At 45.3% G+C, this 20,549-nt stretch overlaps 1 protein-coding gene across 1 annotated transcript in view; it reads left to right on the top strand.

The window, feature by feature from the left end:
- Positions 1 to 3,348: 3,348 nt before the first annotated feature.
- LOC127568591 (prostaglandin F2-alpha receptor-like) overlaps positions 3,349 to 20,549 on the top strand; it is a 28,424-nt gene continuing 11,223 nt past the window's right edge. The window contains exons 1-3 of the mRNA XM_052012538.1: positions 3,349 to 3,421; positions 7,787 to 7,878; positions 8,593 to 9,450. Of these exons, the coding sequence (XP_051868498.1) occupies positions 8,662 to 9,450 (789 nt within the window). The 5' untranslated portion in view covers positions 3,349 to 3,421; positions 7,787 to 7,878; positions 8,593 to 8,661. The remainder of the gene's footprint in view (positions 3,422 to 7,786; positions 7,879 to 8,592; positions 9,451 to 20,549) is intronic.

Raw genomic sequence — 20,549 nt, 5'->3', positions numbered from 1 at the left:
CTTAATATTTTGTACACCTCTGTTATGTTTCCTCTCATCCTCCTTCTCTCCAAAGAGTAAAGCCCTAGCTCCCTTAGTCTCTCCTCATAATGCATAATGTCTAAACCAGGCAGCATCCTGGTAAATCTCCTCTGCACCCTCTCTAAAGCTTCCACATCCTTCCTATAATGAGGCAACCAGAACTGGACACAGTACTCTAAGTATGGTCTAGCCAGAGTTTTATATAGAGCTGCATCATTACCCTGCGGCTCTTCAACTGGATCCCTCGATTTATGAAAGCTAACATCCCATAAACTTTCCTAACTACCCTATCCACCTGAGAGGCAACTTTCAGGGATCTGTGGATATGGATCCCCAGATCCCTCTGCTCCTCCACACTGCCCAGAATCCTGCCATTAACATTAAGGTGGAGATAGGTAAGTATTTGAAGGATCGAGAAATTGAGGGTAATGGGGAACTGGCACAGAAGAGGAGTTGAGGCCAGCATGGATCAGCCATGATCACATTGAATGGTGGAGCAGACTTGAGGGGCCGAGTGATCTCCTCCTGCTCCTACCAGGTAAGTAGATAGGGCAGTGAAGAAGGCGTACGGCATGCTTGCCTTCATTGGTCAGGGCGTTGAGTATACGAGTAAGGAAGTGATGTTGCTGCTGTATAAAACATTGGTTAGGCCACACTTGGAGTATTGTGTGCAGTTCTGGTCGCCCCGTTACAGGAACGATGTGGAGGCAGCGGGTGGCCAAGGGTTCTGGCTAGTTTGCCTGCCTGCCCGTCTTCTGTGCTTACGTCCGTTCGCGGGTGTCCTTGGAGAGGGAGCACGTGGTCTCCACGGGCACCCTGGCCGAGTTCCGCGCTCGGTGGGCCCCTCAGGGGATCGTGTGTGTCGCGGACGGTGAGAATGCGATTCTTCTCTGAATGTTGTGTGTGTGTTTAGCGGGTGTTTAGTTAGTGTTATTTTGCTGTAGTTATGTAGCTGCTTAGTTTGTTTTCTTCTCTTTCTGTATTAGTTGTAGGGTATTGACACTGGTTGTCCTTTTGTAGTGCTTTTAGTTAATAAACGTTTATATTAAAAAAAAGGATGTGGAGGCTTTGGAGAGGGTGCAGAAGAGGTTCACCAGGATGCTGCCTGGATTACAGGGTCTGAGCGATAAGGAGAGGTTGGACAAATTTTTACGTTGTTTTCTCCTGGAGCGGTGGAGGCTGAGGGGAGACCTGATAGAAGTTTATAAAATTATGAGAGGTAGAGATAGGGTGGACAAGCAGAATCTTTTCTCAGGGTAGAAATGTGTAATACTACAGGACATGCATCTAAGGTGAGAGGGGGAAAGTTTAAAGGAGATGTGCGGGGCAAGTTTTTTACACAGAGAGCGGTGAGTGCCTGGGGCACGCTGCCAAGGCTGGTGGTGGAGGCAGATACGATAGTGGTATTTAAGAAGCTTTTAGACAGACACATGAATATACAGGGAATGGAAAGATATGCATCATATGCAGGCAGTAGAGATTTAGTTTAATTCAGCATTGTGTTCGGCACAGACATTATGGGCCGAAGGGCCTGTTCCTGCACTGTACTGTTCTATGTTCTATCTTCTTGTGTGCTTTCCCATGTACTTGAGGTCATCCATAACCCCGCTGCTTGTGCCTTAACTCTTATTGACCCATCAGCCCTGTGCTCGCTGGGGAATACTTGTTGCTGTTCTTGAAAAGTAAAATCCCGCAGATGCAATAAAAACAGAGAATACTGAAAATACTCAAGTGGTCGGGCAGCATCTGCGGAGAGAGGAACTGAGTTAATGATTCAGTCTGACGAATTTCAGATGACTTCTAATGAAGGGTCTTTCACCTGAAATATTAACTCTGTTTCTCTCTCCACAGATGCTGCCTGATTTGCTGAGTATTTCAGCCATTATCTGGTTTTATTTCAGTGATTTTACTTTCGCTTTCAAAGTTTCCCTTCCACCTCTGGATCTTCCATCCCGACAATCTTTTGAGATTTCTGCACTCCTCTAATTCCGGCTGTATTTATTATTGTACATATTATTATCATGTAGTGGTACCTTTGTATTTACAGACGATACAAAGATTGGTGGTTGTTGTGGTAGTGTAGAAGATTGCCAAAGGATACAATGGGATATACTGCAGATCAGGTGCAGATATGTGTGGAGAAATGGAAAATGGAGTTTAATCTAGGCAAGTGTGAGGTGTGACACTTTGGGAGATCAAATGTAAAGGGACAGTACACAGTTAATGGCAAGACCTTTAACAGTGTAGATGTACAGAGGGATCTTGGGGTCCAAGTCCATTGTTCCCTGAAAGTGGCTGCACGGGTCAATAGGGTTTTAAAGAAGGCGTATGGCATGCTTGCCTTTATTAGTCAAAACATTGAATTCAAGAGTCAGGAAGTTATGTTGCAGCTTTATTAAACTCTGGTTGGGTGGCATCTGGAGTATTGCATTCAGTTCTGGTCGGCCCATTATAGGAAGGATGTGGAGGCTTTGGAGAGGGTGCAGAAGAGGTTTACCAGGATGCTGCCTGCATTAGAGTGTATGAGCTATAAGGAGACGTTGAACTAACTAGTGCTGTTTTCTGTGGAGGAGTGGAGGCTGAGGGGAGATCTAATAGAAGTTCATAAGATCGTGAGAGGCATAGATAGACAGCTGGTATCTTTCTCCAAGGGTCGAAATGTCTAATAGTAGAGGGCATGGTAAGGTAAGGGGGGTAAGTTCAAAGGAGATTTGCGGGGCAAGTGTTTTTTACACAGAGAGTGGTGGGTGCCTGGAATGTGCTCCCAGGGGTGGTGGTGGAGGCAGATACGAGAGAGGTGTTCAAGAGGGTCTTAGATAGGTACGTGAATGTGCAGAGAATGGAGGGGTATGGACATTGTGTAGGCAGAAGGGATTAGTTTAGTTAGGCATTTAATTACTAGTTTAATTAGTTCAGCACAACATCGTGGGCCGAAGGGCCTGTTCCTGTGCTGCACTGTTCTATGTTCATATATACTACTTTGTCAGCTTCAAGCAAGCAGGGAATTTCATTGCATCCTCGTGTATATCACAATAACCTGAATCTTAAACAACCCTGAGCTGAAACCCTTTGATTGCCTGGAATTAATTCCGCTGAACCTCTCTCCTCCTTTAAGGCACCCCTTACAACCTCCAGCACAGAGCCTATCATAAAATCAGCGGTTGGCTGGAGGTCATTTTTTTTTGTTTGGAGACAACTGTATATCCACCAAGGCCAGCTTGTGTTCTGAGAGTAATCGAGGCACCGGGAGAGGTGGCGCTCAACTTCGCAGTGTCACGGGGCGTTGTGTGAAACCAGTTCAATCGCCTACCAAGGAAGGCACTAGAGTTAAGTTCAACTCATGCTGGGAGCCTGCACTCGCTAGCACTGCACTGGGAGCCAGACACCGCGGACTATACAAGTAAGCATTCAATCTTTCACTGCGTTAACGTTTTAGAAAGCTGAATTAGTTTGTATAGACACAATCTTCAGAAAGCTGGTGAGAATTCTGATTTAAGTGAGATTGTGAAAACACCCCTTTTGGGAGGCTTTGAACCTTCAATTTAAACCTTCAATTTGATATATTTCAATCTGTAAAGCCACATATGGACTTCAGATTTAAAACGGACACCGGATACCCGACCTTGGAATCTCTCCCGAGGTCGCGAAGGGATAAGACTGGAGTCATTTATCACTTCGGCGAGATCTCCCTCACATCAGAGCGATTTCCCCTCCAACCCACACACTGTCATTGGCGACAGACACTCAGATCAGTGCAACCCCGGGGAGCACCTTCCCCTGTTAAACACCCGAGGAGAGGTGGACAATGTTAGCGGGGCAGAATCTTTCAGTTGCAAACCCGGGTCTCCGCAGTTCCTTTGACCAGATCCAGAGGTCCCGGGCACCGGCAGACAGATTCTGCTACACCCAAAAATCACCAGAACCAAGTCTTAAACTAAACTTTCAGCATTTCACCTGCTTATACATTTTATTCTGGCAAATTAGCTTGATATTTTTAAAATCTGGCATCTGCACCGAGGAATTTGACGCGTGTATTTTGGAGAAATCTTTGTGTTGTTAGAAAGGCAGGGCTATGCATTTGCTGGACTGTTTTCTAGTATTTTAAGCCGCCTGTTCCGATGCATCTATCCCTCTGCAGAAAGGAGGAGGTTTGCATGGTGGGGCGGTGTAAGTAGTCCGGAGATTATGTGTGAAGATTTCACTTGAGCATCGGGGTAGGATTGGAGAGAGGCACGGGAAGACTGCAGATGCTGGAATCTGGAGCCAAAACATACTCCTGGAGGAACTCAGCGGGTCGATCACCGTCTGGAGGCAGAGGGCTGGTCGACGTTTGGGGTCAACACCCAGCCTCAGGGATTTAAAGCAACACAGGCAAAATGCTGGAAGAACTCAGCAGGTCAGGCAGCGTCTGTGGAGGGAACTAAACAGTCGACGTCTGGGGTCCAGACCGTTCATCAGGACTGGCAGAGGACAGGGCAGAAAGCCGGGAAGGAATTTAAATTCAGGTTAACATGGAGAGGTTGGAGAGAAGGAGGGTGAGAGGTGATTTGATAGAGGTGTACAAGATGATAAGAGGCATAGATCGAGTGGACAGTCAGAGACTTTTTCCCAGCGCGACAATGGCTAACACCAGGGGACATAATGTTAAGGTGATTAGAGGAAGGTATAAGGGGGATGTCAGGGGTAAGTTTTTTTACACAGAGATTGGTGGGTGCGTGGAACGCACTGCCGGCAGAGGTTGTGGGAGCAGATACATTAGGGACATTTAAGAGGCTTAGATAGACACATGAATGATAGAGAAATGGAGGGCTATGTGGGAGGGAAGGGTTAGATAGATCTTAGAGCAGGATAAAAAGTCGGCACAACATTGTGGGCCAAAGGGCCTGTACTGTGCTGTAATGTTCTATGTTCTAATATAATTAATTTGGAATTGGAGCTGAAAGCTAGTTGTACAGTCATCTGATTCACTAATGTCTTTTAAGGGTTATGGGCTAGTTGCACAGACAAGCTACCTTAAGTGCAGTCTTTTAAGGTCTATGGTATATATGTGATTAAAAATAGTTTATGAAATCTGGAAGTGGAGCCGATAATGTAGTATCTCTGTAACCTCCCAAGCCTGCTCTGCTAATCAATATCGGACTGGTCCACTGCCTTATCCACATTCCTGCCTGATCCCATAAGACATAGGAGCAGAATTAGGCCATTCGGCCCATTGAGCCAGCTCCACCATTCGATCATGGCTGATTTATTTTTCCCTCTCAACCCCATTCTCCTGCCTTCTCCCTGTAACCTTTGACACACTTACTAATCAAGAACCTATCAACCTCCGCTATAAATATACTCAATGACTTGGCCCTCCACAGCCGTCTGGTGGCAATGAATTCCACAGATTCACCACTGTTCTGGCTAAAGAAATTCCTCCTCATCTCGGTTCTAAAGGAACACCCTTCTATTCTGAGTCTGTGCACCTCTGGTCCTAGACTCTCCCGCTGTGGGAAACATCTTCTCCAACATCCACTCTTCAGGGCCTTCCACACCCCCTGATCACCTTCAGGTCCACACCCCTCAGTCTTGGATCTCTGGCTGGGCAGAACTGTCGGAGTTGCAGGGTTTACAACCCTCTGTGTGCAGAAACGTCCTGGTCCCAGACCTTAGCGGCTGGATGTTTTGTTGCCTGGGATGGAAGGTTTCAGTTATGGGGAGGGAGTGGATGGACTTGGCTTGTTTTCCTTGGAGTGGAGGGTCTGAGGGGTGGGGAATCCTGATAGAGGTAGAGAAAACTAGGACGGGTGTAGAAAGGATGAATAGTTTCCCCATAAAGGAGATATCCAAAACCAAAGGGTGGAGTTTTAAGCCAAGGAGGACGAGAGTCAGCAAATCGGTAAATTGGTAATTGGTTTATTATTGTCACATGTCCTGAAGTACAGTGAAAAACTTTGTTTTGCATGCCATCCATACAGATCATTTCACCACATCAGTTGCATTGAGGTAGTACAAGGGAAAACCAATACAGAATGCAGAATAAAGTGTTACAGTTACAGAGAAAGTGCAGTGCAGGCAGACAATAAGGTGCAAGGTCATAATGAGGTAGATTGTGAGGTCAAGAGTCCATCTTAACGGACAGGGACTCACTTCAGTAGTCTTTAGAGGGGATCTAAGGATCTTTTTCACCCTAGAGGGTGGTCACAAAAACTGAAATGTACTGCCCAAGGGGAGTGCTAAAGGCAGTTGCTCTCACGACATTTAAAAAGTATTTACCAGGATGCTGCCCAGATTAGAGGGTATGAGCTATAAGGAGAGGTTGGAGAAACTTGGGTTGTTCTCTCTAGAGCATTGGAGGCTGAGGGGAGACCTGATAGAGGTTTTTAAAATTATGAGAGGCATAGATAGGGTAGACAGTCAGAATCTTTTTCCCAGGGTAGAAATGTCAAACACCAGAGAACATGCTCACCTTAAGTGCTGTCTTTTAAGGTCCATGGTATATATGTGATTAAAAATAGTTTATGAGATCTGGAAGTGGAGCTTAGAGGGGGGAAGTTTAATGGCAATGTCAGGGGCAAGGTTTTTACATGGAGAGCGGTAGGTGCCTGGAATGAGTCAGCAGGGTTAGTAGTGGAAACAGGTAGTTTGGTGGAGTTTAAGAGGCTTTTAGACAGACGCATGAATACGAAGAGAATGCAGGGATATGGAAGGTACATAGAGAGAGGACTCTTGGTATAAATTGGCATCAAGATTGGCACAATATTGAATGGCCTGTCCGGTGCTGAACTGTTCTATGTTCCATGTTAAGTATTTAGATGAGTGTTTAAGTTGCTCAGGTATTGGTACGTAAAGACCTAATGCAGGTAAATACCATTAGCATGGATGGGTACTTGATGGTTGGCATGGACATTGTGGGCCAAAGAGCCTGTTTCAATGCTGTTTGACTCGGTAACTTCTCTCCAGCTGAAGATGTAGCCTCTCATCCTCCTATATCTAACTGAGTTTGCCTCTCATTCTTCTCAACACCAGCTCATGCATGCCAGTCTGGTGAACCTGTCCTACACCGGCCCCAAGACAAGTATTACCTCTCCTAGGCATAGGGACTAAAATAGCCCTTTGTGCTCCAGATGTGGCTTAATTAAAGCCCTGTACAATCCCAGCAGGAGTGCCCAACTTCAGTACTCCAGCTGCCCTTGCAATAAAGGTCAACATGCGGTTCGTTGTCCTACTCTCCTGCTGGATTGGTTTCCTTTCTGAATCTCACAGCAAGGTCTCTCTGTACATCAGCATTCCCACTATTTTAACAGTATTCTCGATTTCTCTTCATCCTCCTGAAGTGCACATTCTCACTTTGTTCCACTTCCCATTTCATCTCCCACCTTCTCCCCCATGCACTGATCCTGCCTTTGTCCCTTTGCAGCCTGCTCGCCTAGAACATAGAACAGTACAGCACAGGAACAGGCCCTTCAGCCCATGATGTTGTGCTGAGCTAATTAAACTAGTAACCAAAAGCCTTCTAAACTTGCCCCTTTTGCCTACACGTCCATATTCCTCCATTCTCTGCATATTCATGTGCCCATCTAAGGGCACTTGAAACGCCTCTGTTGTATTTGCCTCTACTACCTCACCATCTGCCACAGCAAACCTGACTTCTACACCCTGCACTTTCCATCTACGTTGTTAGAATAAGTTGTCAGTAGCCGAGAGCCCAGCACTGATCCTTGTGGTTCCTGACTAGTAAATACTGGTAACCTGAAAACAACTTTATTTTGAAACATTACAGGAGTGAAAAGTGCCTTGAGTAAGTTCGCGAAGCCATTGGAATCACATCTGCCACTCGTACTAGAAACAGAAAATGCTGTAAAATCTCTGCAGGTAAGGCAACACCTGTGGAAAGAGAAACAGTTAACGTTTCAGGTCTGTGGGTCTTCATCACAGCTCAGACTTACAGCATCTGCAGCTCTTTTTCATTGCAATCTGTTGTGTGTCCACACAGTTAGCGGATCTGAATACCAGGCAAGTTAATAACCCTCCCTCATCTGCCTATCACCCCTCCTCACCTGGATCCACCTATCACCTGCCAGCTCTTGCTCCACTCCTTCCCTGGACCTTTTTATGGCTATCTTCCCTCGATCTTTCAGTCCAGATGAAGGGTCTCAACTCGAAATGTCGACTGTCCATTGATGCTGCCTGACGGCATGATAGTGTAGTGGTTAGCGTAACGCAATTACAGCGGCAGCGATCGGGGTTCGATTCCGGCCGCTCTCTGTAAGGAGTTTGTACGTTCTCCCTGTGTCTGCGTGGGTTTCCTCCGGGTGCTCTGGTTTCCTCCCACATTCCAAAGACGTAGGGGTTGGTAGGTTAACATGGATGTAATTGGGTGGCGCGGGCTCATTGGGCCGGAAGGGCCTGTTACCGTGCTGTATAAATAAAGCTTAAAGACCTGCTGAGTTCCTCCAGCACTTGGTGTGTTGCCGAAGTCAATAACCAATGCATTGTGACTGGTTACCTGTCCTTGCCCCTGTCCAATGTCAGCCTCTGTCAGTCTGTGCTGAAGGTGACCTTGTTAACATTATGTCTCATTTGCAGAGCTCTGGGCTGGAAGAATGCTGCAGGATGGATTTTGATAAGCCATCATAAACGGATCTTCTCTGGACAATGCCTGGCACCAACATTAGTTCTACAGAATCCACCAGCAATGGAACCAGCGATGCGTGTACCAAATACCCAGTTTCAGTCAGCTTCCCAATTATATTCATGACTATCGGGATTCTGTCCAACAGCATTGCCCTTGTGATTCTGGTGAAGGCCTACAAAAGATTTAGGCAAAAATGGAGAGCTTCATTCCTGCTGTTTGCCAGTGGACTAGTCTTCACAGATTGCTTGGGACATCTCATCAATGGGGCACTAACAGTCAGAGTGTATGCACTGGAGAAGGACTGGCAGTACCTTGACCCCAGTGGGTACCTCTGTTCGATTTTAGGGACCTGCATGGTTTTCTTTGGTCTCTCTGCGTTGTTCCTGGGCAGTGTCATGGCAGTCGAGCGGTGCCTGGGCATCACGCATCCTTTTCTTCACTCTACCAGGATGACAGCTCGATGCACCAAGTTTATCCTGGGCTTCACGTGGTTGTTCGCACTATGCATCGCGCTGCTGCCCAACCTACACGTTGGAGAATATACAGTTCAGTGCACCCAGACCTGGTGCTTTATAAAAACACAGAACGTTACCTTTGGGAAAGACAGTGGCATTCTCCTCCTGTTCTCCGCACTGGGGTTGAGCGCCCTTGGCATTTCCCTGCTATGCAATACGATTAGTGGCATAGCCTTGATGAGAGCACGAGTCAAGAGCAAACCCCACAGGAAAGGGAAGTCTCAGCACGTGGAGATGTTGGTACAGCTGGTGACCATCATGTGCGTCTCCTGCATCTGTTGGGGTCCGTTCTTGGTAAGGTAATCTTTTAATGCACCAAATACTTGACTCCAAAAGGTTGGTTAGCACCTTTGGAGTCATAGAGCTGTACAGCACAGAAAAAGGACATACAACACATACGTATCCATGCCGACCAAGGTGTATATTCAAGCTAATCCCACTTCCCAGCACTTGGCCCATATCCCTCTGAACTCTTATCAGCCATATACCTGTCCACATACTTCGTAAATGTATCTGCTGTACCTGCCTCACCCACTTCCTCTGGCAGCTGGTTCCAATCCTCTACCACCCGCTGTGTAAAAAAGTTGCCCCTCAGGTTCGTATTAAACCTTTCACCTCTAACCTCAAAACTATGTCCTCTGGTTTCGGTTCCCCAACCCTGGAAAAAAAGACTGCTCACTCTATCTATGGCCCTCATGATATTATACAGCTCGATGATATCACCCCTCAGTCTCCTACACTCCAAGGAGCCTGTCCACCTCTCTTTGCTTAAAATTACCTGTTTACTTTGTTTATGCAACTACATCAATAAGGGCTGGTAAATGGATTAGCAATCCATTATAATAATGTGCTGAAATGGACAGAAATTCATATCTCAAGGACTTTAAATGGTTATTATTACACATTAGAGCTGATACTTCATGACTATTGGAAGCACAGCATGTCCCAAAACACTGGAGAGTGGAGGGGTGGGTTGCAGATTGCCTTGTTGATAGCAGAAAATAATATTCTTTATTCAAATTCTCTATCAGAGTCAGCTTTCAGGGTAGGGGAGAGAGAACAAGGGAAATGAGATTAATGGGATTGCTCTGAGAGTTAGCATGGATTCCAAGAGCTGAATAGCCTCCTTCTGTGCCATTGTGAAAAACGAAATAATATGCAATTCAATTTTTTTTAGTACGTAGAGTTATACAGCACAGAATCAAGCCCTTCGGCCCAACTGGTCTATGCCGACCAAGGTGCCTCCCTGAGCTAGTCCCACTTGCCTGCTATCCCTTTAAACCTTTCTTATCCATGAACCTGTCCAAATGTCTTTTAAACATTGTCATTGTTCCTGCCTCTACACTCGTACAGAAAAATCACTGAATTGGCAGTGACTGCACACAGTTCCGACTGATTCCCTGAGCCAGTCTCTTCCATGTATTCACCGTGCTCCGCATAAAGCAGCTCTATCTAAACCTCCAACTTCTAGCTTTGTGCGGTGTCACCTGGTTCTGGAGTTTGTGCCAATCTTAAACTCTGGTCAGACCACACTTGGAGTATTGTGTTCCGTTCTGGTCGCCTCATTATAGGAAGGATGTGGAAGCAATAGAGAGGGCGCAGAGGAGATTTACCAGGATGCTGCCTGGATTGGAGACCATGTCTTATGAGGATAGGTTGAGTTATCTTGGGCTTTTCTCTTTGGAGAGAAGGAGGATGAGAGGTGACTTGATAGAGGTGTACAAGATGATAAGAGGCATAGATCGAGTGGACAGTCAGAGACTTTTTTCCAGGGCGACAATGGCTAACACGAGGGGACATATCTTTAAGGTGATTAGAGGAAGATATAAGGGGGATGTCAGGGGTAAGATTTTACACAGAGAGTGGTGGGTGCGTGGGGGCAGATACATTTGGGACATTTAAGAAACTTTTAGATAGACACGTGAATGATACAGAAATGGAGGCCTATGTAGGAGGGAAGGGTTAGATCGATCTTAGAGCAGGATAAAATGTTGGCTGTAGTGTTCTATGTTCTATGTTCTCTGGTTCATTCTTAACTACTCTGTGAAGAACCTTTAATGTGTGCAGACTAAACATAGTCCTTCACTTTCTCAGGCCTTCACTTCCTCAGATATTTATGTGGATGCAATAGTATTTAGTGCGATCTTAGTGAATAAGCTGAAAGGAAAAAAAGACCTCTGTTGTGCCTTCCACAACCTTGGGACTTTCGAAAGTGCTTTACTGGCAATAAAATATCCTAGATTCCTTGCCTAATTGAAGAAATACAGTGATCTATTTGCATATACCAAGCTCGCACAAATAACAGTATAATAATGACCTGACAATCTGTTTGTTGTGATGTGTTGAGGGATAGGTATTTCACGTATTTCACAAGGACATCAGTGAGAACCCCAAGCTTGCAAGCTTGAGGAGCAACACCTTTTGCCAAGGGTGCTCAACCCCAGGGCAGAGAATAGGAGCAGAATACCACACAAAACCCCCCAGCAAAAACAAAAGACTGCTGGAAGACCGTTCCAGTCAAGCAGCATCTGTGGAAAGAGAAAGTAGTCAATAATTCAGGTCCAAAACCCTTCATCAGAACTGAGAAAGAGAGAAGCAGGTTGGTCCAAGTAGCAGGGAACATGGAGGAGGGTAATGGATGGATCAAAGGGGGGTGTCTCTAATAGGGTGAAATGATGAGGTGTTGAATGGGCAGTTAAACTCCTTTGTGTAATGTGTTGCTAATGTTGTGAAGTCAGGTTGATGTTGCATAGTCCGACTGTAGCAGGATGTAGCAGGCCAGAATATACAAATGAAAGAATAGGGAGGAGAAAAGGAATGACGGGCAGAAATGGCATGTCCTGATACAAACAGAAAGAAAGTTATCTGAAGCTGGAGAACTCAGTGGTGAATTCTACAAGCTGCAAAGTGCCAGAGGAAAAATGAGGTAGTTCCTCGAGCTTACTGTGGGCCTCGTTGTAACTCCACAGGAGGCCACAGACAGAGAGGTCAGAGTAGGAGTGAGATGGTGAAAAAAAAGCTAAGAAACTCGGCAACACACAAAATGCTGGAGGAACTCAGCAGGTCAGGCAGCATCTCTGGAGAGAAACAGTCAACATTTCGGGTCGAGGCCCTCTATCTGGACAACTAAGAACTCAGGGTCATTCCAATGGACTGAGTGCAGGTGCTCCACAAAGTGACCACCCAAGCTGTGTTTGGTTTCTCCAGTACAGAGGTGGCCATGTAGTGAACACTAGTCCCCAGGAACAATAAGATAAGATATCTGTATTAGTCACATGTACATCGAAACACACAGTGAAATGCATCTTTTGCGTCGAGTGTCCTGGGGGCAGCCCACAAGTGTCGCCACTCTTCCGGTGCCAGCATAGCATGCCCACAACTTCCTAACCCGTATGTCATTGGAATGTGGGAGGAAACCGGAGCACCCGGAGGAAACCCACGCAGACACGGGGAGAACATACAAGCCCCTTACAGACAGTGGCCGGAATTGAACCCGGGTCATTGGCATACCTTTTTATATGGGTACATCTTTCTTTCTATTTGTACTAGGACTGGCCATTTGTACCTGCCACCCCACTGCCTACGTATTCTTTCATTTGAATATTCTGGTCTGCTCAGCACACCCCCAGTAAGTCAGACTTCACATCACCCTGACTTCACAACATTCGCAACACATTACACAGACAAAGGAGCTTAATTGTATGTTTAACATCATCATTTCCCCACATTACCCCTTGATCCACCCATTAATGTCCCCCACCTTCCCTGCTACTTAGACAAACTTGCTTTCTCTCTTTCTCAGTTCTGATGAAGGGTCTTCAACCCAAAACATTAACCGGTTTCTCTTTACACAGATGCTGCCTGACTGGCTGAGCTCTTCCAGCGTTTCCCGGTTTTGTTTCATCAACTGTTTTGTTTAATTTTCAACACCACATCTTCTGTCTGGGCACGTTTCAACCTTCAGGACTCAATGTTGAATCCTCCAACTTTGGGTAACTCACTCTTTCTTTCTGTCTTTCACAGAATTGGCCATTTCCGCCTTGCATCGTTTTGGCTTGGCTTCTCTTTCTCTATTTGTATAATTTGTCTGCTGGGCAAGTCCCAGAACATTATTATTAGCAACACATTACACAGACAAACAAAGCGAAATTTGATCCAAGCTGCAACTGAGCTCCAACATTTAGTTGTAGAACATAGAACAGTAATTTTTATGTCTTTATGTCTTGCACTGTACTGCTGCCGCAAAACAACAAATTTCATGACATATGTCAGTGATAATAAACCTGATTCTGGAACAGTACTGCACAGGAACAGGCCCTTTGGCCCACCATGTCTCTGCCGACCATGCTGCCAATTTAAACTGCACATCTGCCTGCACACGGTCTACATCCCTCCATTCCCTGCTTGTTCATGGACTGTCTACATGTGTCTTAAACATTTCTGTTGCATCTGCCTCCACCATCTCCCTGGGCAGCAGGTTCCAAGTACCTGCCACTCCCTGTGTGAAAAAATTTTCCTTGTAAATCTCTTTTAAACTTTCCCCCTCTCAGCTTAAAGCTATGCCGTCGAGTATTTGACATTTTCACCCTGGGTAAAAGACGCTGACTCTTTACCCTGTCTATACCTCTCATAATTTTATAAACCTCTATCAGTCTCTCCTTAGCCTCCAATGCTCCAGTAAAAAGACAATCCAAGTTTGTGCAACCTTCCTTTATAGCTAATACTCTCCACTGCAGGCAACATTGCAGTGAACATCTTCTCCCTCTCCAAAGCCTTCACATCCTTCCTGTAATGCGGTGACCAGAATTGGAATTGGAATTGGTTTATTATGGTCACGTGTAGCGAGGTACAGTGAAGAACTTGATGATACAGATCATACCGATGATACAGATCATTTCATTACAACAGTGCATTGAGGTAGCACAAGGTTAAGCAATAACAGAATGCAGAATAAAGTGTAACAGCTACAGAGGAAGTGCAGGTGGACAATAAGGTGCAAAAAACTTTCACACAGTACTCCAAAACGTGGCTGAGCCAAAGTACTTATTTAGTCTCAACCTATCAAAGATATTCCCTTTGTTCTGTCCATCCCTCTCTCGGAGGAGATACAGGAGAGGCTGGTTCTGTTTTCCTTAGAGCAGAGGAGGGTAAGAGTGGATATGTTTGAGTTATGAGGGGTACAAATGTGGTAGACTGCAGACATTTTTCAAGCCTAGAGCCTAGATTAGCACATGAAATGACAATGTTGTAGCCATCACAGAGACTTAGTTGAAAGAAGGGCAGGATTGGCAGTTTAGAATCTCTCCCTGGAGCCAGAGGCAGTGGATGAAGTCCTAAATGAGTACTTTGCATTGGTATTCACCAAGGAGAAGGATGTGGACAATGGTAAGTTTGCAGACTCCACAAAAATAGGTGGAGTTGTGGATAATGAGGAATGTTGTCAAAGGATACAGCAGGACATATATCAGTTGGAAATATGGATGGAGAAATGGCAGATGATGCTTAATCTGAAAATGTGTGAGGTGTTGCATTTTGGAAGATCAAATGGAGGAGAGTATACAGTAAACGGCAGGACCCTTAGGAGCATTGATGTCCAGAGGGATCTTGGGTCTAAGTCCATAGCTCCCCGAAAGTGACAACACAAGTGGATAGGGTGGTAAAGAAGGCGTACGACATTCCTGCCTTCATTGGTCGGGGCATTGATTATAAAAGTTGGCAAGTTATGTCACAAGCTGTATAAACCTTTGGTTCGGCCACGTTTGGAATATTGTGTGCAGTTCTGGTCACCACATTACAGGAAGGATGTGGAGGCTGTGGAGAGGGTGTAGAAGAGGTTCACCAGGCTGTTGTGTGGATTGGAGTGTGTTAGCTGTTAGGAGAAGTTGGACAAACTTGGATTGTTTTTGCTTTAGCTTCAGAGGATGAGGGGGTGATTAGAAAGAAGTTTATAAAATTATGAGAGGCATAGATGAGGTAGATTGTCTTATTCCCAGGGTGGAAATGTCAAATACTAGAAGATATAGCTTTGAGGTGAGAAGGGGAAAGTTTAAAGAAGAGTTATGAGGCAAATTTTTTACACAGAGACCGCTAGGTGCCTGGAATGAACCTGCTGTGGAGGTGGCAGAAGTAGCAATGTTTAAGAGGCATTTAGACAGACACAAGAACAGGCAGGGAATAGATGGAGCAAGAAACAAACTGCAGGAGGAACTCAGTGGGTCAGGCAGCATCTGTGGAGGCTGTGCGGCCTGATTCACTTGCGCTGCTCCAGCAGTTCGCTCCTTGCTCTAGATTATAGCATCTGCAGTCTCTTGCATCTCCATGGGATAGATGGATACGGACCATGTGCAGGCTTAGTTTAGATTGGCATATGGTTGGCACAGGGACGACAGGCTGAAAGGCCTGTTCCTGGGCTGTACTGTTCGATGTTCTATGATGTATTTCCTTCTGGAATAGAATGCAAACCCATAGCCTCTCTGATATGGAAGCTCAGTAACTGCCTATTGAACCACAGCCAAAGTCTTTTCAAGAAACCATCAGGATTACAACCACTTCTCTGGGGGACATTTCTTAATTTGTAGAGATATTTTAAACTAACTTCCAATGGTTAAACTGAGAAGGTGGAATTTGCACTTGCACTCTCTGGGTTATCAGTCAAGGCAGTTATGCTACTAATCCATTAACATACCTGCTAAGTATGAGTGGCCAGATATATTCAGGCTTTCAATTGGTGCCATAGTCCAGAACTAGTGATGCAAGGTAGTCATAGTGATAAATTCAGGGAGAAACACAGAATTGTGGGAATGTGGGATTTGCTATCATAGAGTCATAGAGTTGTACAGCATAGAAAGAGGCCCTTCAGTCCATCACATACATGCTGACCCTTTTGCTCATCTACACTAATCCCATTTGCCTGCATTAGGCCCATGTCTTTCTATGTCTTGCCTATTTAAGTATCTGTCTAAATGTCTCTTAGTTGATTCCGCCACCTCCTCTGGCAGTGCGTTCCAGATATCAACCCTTCGCTGTAAAAAATGTTAACCCTCAGATCCCCTTTAAAACTCTTCCCTCTCACCTTGAACCTATGCCCTCTTGTTTTTGATATTTCCACCATGGGACAAAGATTTTGACTATCTACCTTATCTATGCCTCTCATAATCTTATAAACCTCTATCAGGTCACCCCTCTGTCTCCTTCGCTCCAGGGAAATCAAGCCCAACCCAAACTCCTCAGCGCCACTTTGGTGCACTAAATCTCTTTCACTTGATCCCCTTAATACCCTAAAACCTACTAACTGGGCCTCCACATCCATCTTGGGTGAAGAATGCTTTTTCCTGTGTTTCTGTATCCTGTGTATTCCTTCCCGAAATGCTGACCCCTTATTTTGACCCTTGGCTCTAGACATTCCAGTTGGTGAAAGCAAAACCCCACCATCTGTCCTGATGAGTCCTGTTGGAATTCTGAACATTTCAATGAGATCATCTCTGATTCTCCTGAACTAAATTAGGGATACACCCAAAAAGCAGTTATTTTTGTAGTTCTCCAAATTTAATGAACAGAATATTGATATTATCTCATATTCAATGAGAAAAGAAATTCCGTATTCCAAGTAATTCTCCGATGTCTGGAGGGCCTACAGTCAATGATTTTTTTTTGTAACAATTGCAAAATAACATTCTCTAAAAGATTCTCTAAATTCTCATAATTTTCAAAGCCAAACGGTTCTGGAGTGTTGGTTTAAGATATGTAGGATATTTAAGATATTTATTTATTAGTCACATGTAACATTGAAACACACAGTGAATGCATTTGTTTGCATTACTGAGAATGTTCTGGGGGCAGCCCGCTAGTGTCACCATTCTTCCGACGCCAACATAGCATGGCCACAACTTCCTAACCTGTACGTCTTTGGAATGTGGGAGCAAACCGGAGCACCTGGAGGGAACCCACGCAGACACAGGGAGAATGTACAAACTCCTTACAGACAGCGGCCGGAATTGAACCCGGGTCGCTGGCGCTGTAATAGCGTTACACTAACCGCTACACTACCGTGCCTGTTAAATGATAATAAACAGAAAACATAGATCATTCCCTCCTTTTCACTGAGTTAGGATGCTGGACCAGTTCACATCCACTTGGCTTAATGCCTCATAGAACATAGAACAGTACAGCACAGGAACAGGCCCTTCAGCCCACAATGTCTGTGCCGACCATAATGCCAAATTAAATGAACCCCATCTGCCTGCACATGGTCCATATCCCTCCATCCCCTGCCTGTTCATGTACCTGTCTAAATGCCTCTTAAACGCCAGTATTATATCTGCATCCACCTTCTCCCGTGGTACCATGTTTCAGGCACCTGTCATTCTCTACCAGTTACAACTTGCCTTGTAAATCTCCTTTATACTGTCCGCCTCTCACCTTAAACCTATGCCCTCTAGCATTTGACATTTTCACTCTGGAAAAAAAGACTCTAACTACCTACTCTATCTAGATAGGTTGAGTGAGCTAGGGCTTTTCTCTTTGGAGAGGAGGAGGATGAGAGGTGACTTGATAGAGGTGTACAAGATGATAAGAGGCATAGATCGAGTGGACAGTCAGAGACTTTTTCCCAGGGCGACAATGGCTAACATGAGGGGATGTAATTTTAAGGTGATTGGAGGAAGGTATAAGGGGGATGTCAGGGGTAAGTTTTTTACACAGAGAGTGGTGGGTGCATGGAACGCACTGCCGGCAGAGGTTGTGGGGGCAGATACATTGGGGACATTTAAGAAACTCTTAGATAGACACATGAATGATAGAGAAATGGAAGGCTATGTGGGAGGGAAGGGTTAGATAGATCTTAGAGCAGGATAAAATGTCGGCACAACATTGTGGGCCGAAGGGCCTGTACTGTGCTGTAATGGTCTATGTTCTATACCTCTCATAATGCTATCTACTTCTATCAGGTCTCCCCTCAGCCTTGGAAGCTCCAGAGAAAGCAACCCAAGTTTGTCCAACCTCTCTAATCCAGGCAACATCCTGGTGAATCATAGGATTACACCAATGGCACAGAAACAGACCACTCAACCCCTTTAATCCATGCCCTACACTGGCCTCCTTCCTCTTTGTTTTAACTTTGGTAAATTTTTGGTAAATTGGTTTATTATTGTCACATGTACTGAGGTACAGTGAAAAACTTTGTTTTGCATGCCATCCATGCAGATCATTTCATTACAACAGTGCACTGAGGTAGTACAAGGGAAAACAATAACAGAATGCAGAATAAAGTGTTACAGTTACAGAGAAAGTGCAGTGCAGGCAGACAATAAGGTGCAAAACGATAATGAGGTAGATAGTGAAGTCAAGTGTCTATCTTATCGTACTAGGGGACTATTCAATAGTCTTATAACAACAGGATAGAAGCTGTCCTTGAGCCTGGTGGTACGTGCTTTTAGGCTTTTGTATCTTCTGCCCAATGGTATTGGTATTTGTTTATTGTGGTCACTTGTACCGAGGTACAGTGAAAAACTTGTCTTGCATACCGTTCGTACAGATCAATTCATTACACAGTGCAGATGTGTTGAGTTAATACAGAGTGTATTGATGTAGTACAGGGTGAAAACAAAACAGAATACAGAGTAAAGTGTCACAGCTACAGGGAAGTGCAGTGCAGGTAGGCAATAAGGTGCAAGGTGATAACAAGATAGATTGTGAGGTCAAGAGTCCATCTCATCATATAAGAGAACTGTTCAATAGTTTTATCACCGTGGGCTAGAAACTGTCCTTGAGCCTGGTGGTACGTGCCCTCAGGCTCCTGTATCCTCTGACTAATGGGAGAGGAGAGAAGAGAGAATGACCCGGGTGGGTGGGGTCTTTGATTATGCTGGCTGCTTCACCAAGGCAGCGAGACGTATAGACAGAGTCCATGGAGGGGAGGCTGGTTTCCATGATGCGCTGGGCTGTGTCCACAGCTCTCTGTAGTTTCTTGCGGTCCTGGGCAAAGCAGTTGCCATACCAAGCTGTGATGCATCCAGATAGGATGTTCTCTGTGGTGCATCGATAAAAGTTGGTGAGTGTCAAAAGGGACAACAGAATTTCTTTAGCCTCCTGATGGGAGGGGGGAAAAGAGAGAATGTTTAGGGTGGATAACCTTATCAGCATAATCCTTGTCTTTCCTTACATATCTATCAACCTTCCCCAAAATGGATCGAGGCATTTTGCCTCAGCCATCTCACATGTAGTGAGTTCCTCATCCTCTCCTCTGTGTAAGGGATTTTTCACTGGATTTATTAGCGACCATCTTTTATTTATGGCCTCTCAATTTGCTGTTTTCCTGATGGTTACCTTTCAGATCTGAAATTTTCCTTGCAAATCATTTTTGCTCCTTCTGTCCATCTGTACCCTTTATATTTCATCTGAAAGCAGCGCTGTTTCCAATTTAGCACTCTACACTGTACCGAACTAGGAGTGGTTGCATGCTTGGTTAGTTGCTGCGTATGTAACTAGATGGATACCAGATCCAGAATTCAATGAGGTGGGAAACACAAGACAGATAAATCTCCGGGGCCTGACAGGATTTTCCCTAGGCTGCTTTGAGAAGCGAGGGAGGAGATTGTTGAACCGCTGGTAAGGATCTTTGAGTCCTCGTTGTCCACGGGGATGGTGCCGGAAGATTGGAGGGTGGCGAATGTTGTCCCCTTGTTCAAAAAAGGTAGTAGGGATAGTCCAGGGAATTACAGACCAGTGAGCCTTACGTCTGTGGTGGGTAAGCTGTTAGAAAGGATTCTAAGGGATAGGATCTATGAACACCTGGAGAATCATAGACTGATTAGGGACAGCCAGCATGGCTTTGTGAAGGGAAGATCTTGCCTCACAAGCCTGACAGAGTTCTTTGAGGAGGTGATGAGGAAGATTGATGAGGGTAGTGTGGTGGATGTGGTCTATATGGATTTTAGTAAGGCGTTTGATAAGGTTCCTCATGATAGGCTTCTTCAGAAGGTCAGAGGCCAAAGGATCCAGAGAAGCTTGGCTGTGTGGATTAGGAATTGGCTTGCCTGTAGAAAGCAGAGGGTTGTGGTGGAAGGAGTGCCCTCGGATTGGAGGGCAATGACTAGTGGTGTCCCGCAGGGATCAGTTCTGGGACCTCTACTTTTTGTGATATTTATAGATGACTTAGATGAGGGGGTGGAGGGCTGGGTTAGTAAGTTTGTGGACGACACTAAGATCGGCGGTGTTGTGGATAGTGTGGAGGGCTGTCGGAGCTTACAGAGGGATATTGATAGGATGCAGAGCTGGGCTGACAAGTGGCAGATGGAGTTCAATCCAGAGAAGTGTGAGGTGGTACACTTTGGAAGGACAAACTCCAGGGCAGAGTACAAGGTAAATGGCAAGGTACTTGGCAGTGTGGAGGAGCA

Source organism: Pristis pectinata, chromosome 3 (genome assembly GCF_009764475.1).
Source record: "Pristis pectinata isolate sPriPec2 chromosome 3, sPriPec2.1.pri, whole genome shotgun sequence".
NCBI lineage: Eukaryota > Metazoa > Chordata > Chondrichthyes > Rhinopristiformes > Pristidae > Pristis > Pristis pectinata.
Note: the sequence above shows the minus strand (reverse complement) of the source record. Positions and strands in the feature narration are given on the sequence as shown.